Consider the following 5,865-nt stretch of genomic DNA (forward strand, 5'->3'; position numbering starts at 1 on the left):
AAACAGTCGTGTTGAGACTGTCGAGGAGTGTCCTATTAACCCGAATCACTTAAGGGACGTGTTGAGTTCCTTTCCTTTCTTTGTACCTATCGTCCGCTGTTATTAAATCGATACAACGTTACCGTAAAATTTTAGATACACACTCGCTTGTCGATAAGACTAGTTCCATATGACAAGGTCAAGCTTAATTTGAGTAAATAGGCCAGGTACTGAGAAGACTAAACCAAATTGTAAATGTGTACGTAAGATTTTTGTCAATTTAATTTAAGGAAGACAATAAAGTTTTATTTTTATTTTGAACTCTGTCTCTGACTGTCTAAAAGCTACCCGGATAGTGAGTCCCACGAGAGGACGTCACACCTCTTGCTCTTGTTAACCTTCTTCTCATTGCTATACACACATTTCTTAGTGCCTCGATGTCCGCATTCCACCAATATGGCATCCTGTTGACATCTTGGCGACCAATCTTGCTTCCCTCCATCGCTTCTTTAATGACTCTCTCCAGGCTTTCCACTGTCGGTGATTGACCCTGCATTATGCTCACTCTCCATTTAATTAGTTCCTCGTATACTTTCCAGTCATTCCCATCGCCGCATCTGCCCACCGACGTCCCGGATGCACGGACCGTGTTAGTGGTCCCCTTTCCAGTTATCGAGAACTCAATGTATTGATGTTCAGTTCCAGTGTAGTCTGGCAAAACCTTCCAACCTACTGCTTTCGCCGCTATTGCTTGTGTCGCCATGGTCACGTCGATGTACGTACCTGTACCTCTCCTAACAAACGTAGGTTCCAGACCTGTGTTCAGAACCACTAGGTCTAGAGCACCCACCCAGTCAGTTAGTATCCTGCCGCAAGCATCGGTGATGGGAGATCCCCAGTCCGCTGCTTTTGCGTTAAAATCTCCCAGAACTACGTATTCTCCTTCTGTGTTTCCCACTTCCTGCATGATCTCGTCTATCTTCATCTCGTACTCGCCCACCGTCACGTTTGGAGAAATATAACAGCAGACCAGTCGCACCCCCTCCATCCGAACAATCACATATCCTTCTTTTGGCTTAATTTCATACACTCGCAGTTTCCTATTGTAGATTCGTACAGCAGCTCTCCCGGTCGTATCTACAAACCATCCTCTTCTTTTCACCGCTGTTGGATTTGGTTCCGCCGTCACCAGCACATCGATGTTCTTTTCAACTGCGGCAGTTTCGGCAAGATTATGTGCTAGTCTTGCCGTTCCCACATTAGTTTGGAGCACTCTCAGCTCTCGAGTCATGTTTTCTTTGTTTGCCATTTCTAAACCTTGGATTTCTTTCGCGCTCTCTTTTACACTCTCATACTCTTGGGACTAGTCCTCAGTTATTTCTATTTTTAACCAGTCGGTTGAACTTTGGGCATATTCTTGAATTTGCCACATGCCCATTCACGTCGCAGTTGAGGCATCTGGTTGTTTCTTCCTTGCATTTCAGCGCTATGTGACCCTCTTTGCCACATAGGAAGCAATATCCTCTTCTGTTCTGCCCTTTGCAGTGCCATTGTTTGTGTCCAAAGGCAAGACATCTCAAGCATCTCGGTATTTCTAACCTTGATTTTATTACTCGGCAGGATGTGTAGTCTACTTTTATTCTTTTCATTTGCAAGATCTTTTCGGCAACATCTTCATCCACATCGATCACGGCACTCATCATCCCTCTTACTGCGCCTCGTGTCTCGGTCCAAATTTTTATAATGTCACAGACCCGCTCTTTTCCAGCTGCTTCCTCTGTGGCCTTTTGGATCTCTTTCTTTGTTGTATTGGGTGGGATTTCCTGTACTAAGAGTCTTTTCTTCACGATGCCTCCTTTTGCCACTGCTCTCGACACGCATGTATTATCAGAGAGAAGTTTCTTCACTTCCTCTGCCTTTTCCCGTCCTCCGACCAACTCCAGTGATATTCCTTGGTCTCTAGTCTGTCTGATCCTTTTAATGTCAATGTCCTTTCTTCCTGTCAGCTTGTTTTTTACCTCTGTCATTAGATTCACAAAGGATTTTTCTTTGGTTTTATTGATGATTACGACTCCATTTTGTTCTTTGGACTTGGTGTTGATATTGGTCCACCTTCTTGTTGTTTTTCTACCTAGGAGCGTGATCGTTACATCTCTTCCTCTTACAGCCCATTCCATAATTTTTCTCGATGTCTTAACTCTCAGTGCTGCCGGTGTGTGGATTCCCAGGTTTTCTCTTCCCAGCTCCTCCATTTTCTGTACCAGTTTCCTGCATGTTTTCAGGAACTTCACCGGCACAGGTTCTTCCTTTTTGTTTGGGAGAAGTTTAAATCCATACTTCTCCTTGTGGATCCACGTTCCATCTTTATGAACAGACATCGGGACTTTCGTAGTTCCCAGGCCGCCCTCCTCATCCACCTCCGCTGGAGCACCTGGTAGCTGCGGAAACATAGCTTTGGCCTTTTCCATGGCTTTGTTGTCCTCATCATTGTTGGTGACAAAGACTGCCACATCTCCTGGTAATTCTGAGATGTCACCTTTCACTATAGTCCTAGTGAAGACCTCCTCTGGCCAGTCTTCATTTAGAAATTCTATTGTTTCCTTCTCTTCCTTACATGTTGTCATCTTATTTGTGATAGCGTCTACCCTTCGTTTAATGGCTTCTGGATTCTCTAGATCCACTTGAACCCCCATTGTCGCCAACTTCTTAACTTTCAAGGGTTCCATGTTGATCTGCACGCATCTGGATGTCATGCACACAGACTTTCTTGGAGCCTCTTCTTCATTATTTTCCTCCACTTCCTCGATATAATCGAGCATCCGATTTCTCAAGATGTCGACCTCCCACTTTATGGATAGCCTTGTATTTGGCACCTTTCTCATAAGTTTCCCGAGTTCCGCTACGCTGTCCTGGAGACGCTCCAACTTTGATCTAGTTTTGTAGTTCAGTGGCTTCCCCTCTTCCTCTAAGCTGGACGTTTCTGTTCTGTTGCTTGGTTTTCTTTTTCTTGACCTCCTTTTTCTCCATTCATCATCAAAGCTGCATCTGCTGTCTGAGCTGCTTGCTTCTTCGTCTTCCTTTCTTTCGTTTTCTTTCCTTAAAATCTCCTCTCTCATTTTATTTTTTTCTTTCTTCTGCCTGTTTTCCCCTTTCTCTTTTTCTCCTCCCTTTATTTCTTCCTCTCTCTTGGTTTGCTGATTTTCCCTTTCTTCCCTATCGTTCTCGCTATTTCTGTTTGTTTTATTTCTATCTACAATTTCTTCCACTTCTCTTCTCCAGTTTTTCTTCCCTTGAGTTTCATCCCTTTCGTTCACTCCTCCTCTTCTACTTTCTCCTTCATCTCCACTGTTCCCTTTTCCGTCTCTTTTATTTTTCTTTTTCTTTCTCATCTTTCTTCCCACGAGTTGGGTCGTGCTGATCTGTCCAGTGGGGCAGTGCGCCCTTACCCCACCAAGGCTGTTTTCCCCTCAGGTTCGCCACCTCCCTTGGGCATCGCTTGTAGCCCACTTTATTACCCCTGGGCCATGCACCTCTTTGGCACGATGGTGTTACACCTTGAGGTTAGGGAGGCGGTATATTAGGATTATGCATAGCCGCCTGCCCTATGCATATCCGTTTGTATGGATGTTAAGAATCTAAATTAATAAAAGTGTTAGTGACTTGAAATTTGGTGGATGGCCGGAGATGAGCCACGGTGACCAATCCAGGCTGATCTGCGCTCATCCTACTGTAGGATGGGTTTTATTATATAGGAAGAAATGAAGATTTTTATTAAAGAAATGTGTTTGGATAATTTGGAAAAAAAAATGTAGTGTCTTGTGCACCCGGTACACAGACGCTGGACGTTAGTTGGATTGTACTTAGCTTTATCGGTCGTGCTCTCCGGGATATATCCCACAATAGAGGGACCAAGACTGATGACTAGCCTTTTCCACCACGGCGAGGTTATTTTATAGCCCAAGATGATCATCTCATTTTGACCTAATTTTCTCGCTACCATTGCTTCTTGGATTTCAACACTTCAAACTTCTATTTGGAAATCTTCGTTTTATTTTTCTAACTATCTGTTAATCCCTGGAGATGTCGATACTACCACATAAGCTTAACAATGTTGTCAATAGCCATTTGAGGACCATCTACTTTGAGTAGTTTTTCTTTATCATACGGACTAGAAAAATACTCATAACAAGTCTGGTTTTATTCTGGACTTCTTTCAGGATCTTGGCCAGTGTGGCATATAATAATTCGTTTGCAAAGGGTCCATATAAGCCTGCATATAAGCATATCGATTTGCATTGGTATACCTGTAGGATATCCGGGCAAATCACTAAATTTAGTAAATCCTTTACCATGTATTGTTTTTTATGGGGGATTTGGTTTATTATTACATTCACTACAATGAGTACCACGTTTTCTGATAAAACTATACCATATGTATACATTTTTACACCTAGACTGTAATTTTTTCCCTGAATATTCATGAAAGAAGTTAATTGTATGAAATGCAGCCACTTCGATGTCAAATGGAAAAACGCCAGGATATAGAGGTATCATTTATCTACCTGGGTATGCAAGACCTAGACAATCGCCTTGTTGCTCTATGAATCGGGGCTTAAATGGACAGCAGTCTGTATAAACATTGATCTGTTTTTGAAAACAACGAATCGTCTTTAGGTGATGAGTTTTTAGCCATCGTAGGTTGGTAGTCGTAGGGATCTCTATACATTGTTTTATCGGATTTTGGTGTATATTTGCTAATTTTAAAACCTTTACCAGCCTTCTTGTATCTATACAAAGATTTTCTTTCTTTGATTTTAACTAATAGACTTTTCGTTTAGATTCATTTGGAAATGCGTCACTATAAGCTTGCCAAAACAGGACATCCTGATGTAGACATCTATTGGGAGATGTTATATAAATTTGCCTCTTAAAAATTGTGTCGTGAGAACATTTTCTTCATACATGCACACACTGTAATAATATTCTATCTGTTAAACATATTCTCGTAGACTGTCCCCACTTTAACAACGAAAGAAAAAATAATCTTCTGAGTCAAAACCTACAAAATATTCTCAGTTCGCCAGATCAATTCCAAAACCTTACTAATTTCCTCTATGAAACCAAGCTTTACCAGGATATTTAGAAGAAGAAACGTAGTTTAGAATTTGATAATTAATAATTGTACCGATATTTAATGTATTTCTCTATTAATTGTAATGTTACTGTATATTCTTGTAATTTAATGTAATAAAATTGTACCTGTGTCAGTGACCTACGCTGTCGAGACACGTAAAGCTAAATAAAAAAAAAATTCGTTAAGGAATGAGAACATTGAAGTTTAACGGTTTATAATAAGAATTATTATTTTTGTATAATTACGATGGGACGTGTTGGGTGTATTGATGATAGCGTCTGTTGTCGATGATTAGTATCAATTGTTATTAATTAATCTCAATCAGATTAGTGACAGTGAAGATTCAGGCATATTATTAGAATTGTAAGTTTTGTTCGATTTGTTATATTATTGACTTGTACTACTTTAAAATTACTATTTAGATATGTAAACAATTTCTATTTATTTAGGATCCTGACCTGGAAGTTAACCTGTATATAAGTGGAAAATATCGGCTCTTAAGTTAAGCGAATTTTAAGTTAAATATACCCGTTAAAAAATTACAAGATTGAGTTGGTTCATGAGTAGGAGTAACATCAGAGACTCTGTAACGTAAGTCAGCGTATATTACATCAATTATTAGTAATAAACAAAAATATCTATTTGACAACATAATTAGAACCACCGAATATTTCAAATACAAACAAGAATTTCTTATCTTTTTTGTTTTTGCACCGGCTTAATTGCCTTGTTATAGTTTTGATACAAGACCG

The 5,865-nt window shown here is 40.3% G+C and overlaps 1 protein-coding gene across 1 annotated transcript; it reads right to left on the reverse strand.

Annotated features, from left to right (window-relative positions):
- Positions 1-744: 744 nt before the first annotated feature.
- On the reverse strand, positions 745-1,288 carry LOC140451179 (uncharacterized). The gene is made up of 2 exons (XM_072544914.1): positions 830-1,288; positions 745-762 (listed from the first exon to the last, which is right to left on the reverse strand). The coding sequence occupies exons 1-2, from the start codon at positions 1,286-1,288 to the stop codon at positions 745-747; spliced, it is 477 nt and encodes a 158-aa protein (XP_072401015.1).
- Positions 1,289-5,865: the final 4,577 nt, after the last annotated feature.

The sequence above is a fragment of the Diabrotica undecimpunctata genome, chromosome 9 (genome assembly GCF_040954645.1).
Source record: "Diabrotica undecimpunctata isolate CICGRU chromosome 9, icDiaUnde3, whole genome shotgun sequence".
Classification (NCBI taxonomy): Eukaryota; Metazoa; Arthropoda; class Insecta; order Coleoptera; family Chrysomelidae; genus Diabrotica; species Diabrotica undecimpunctata.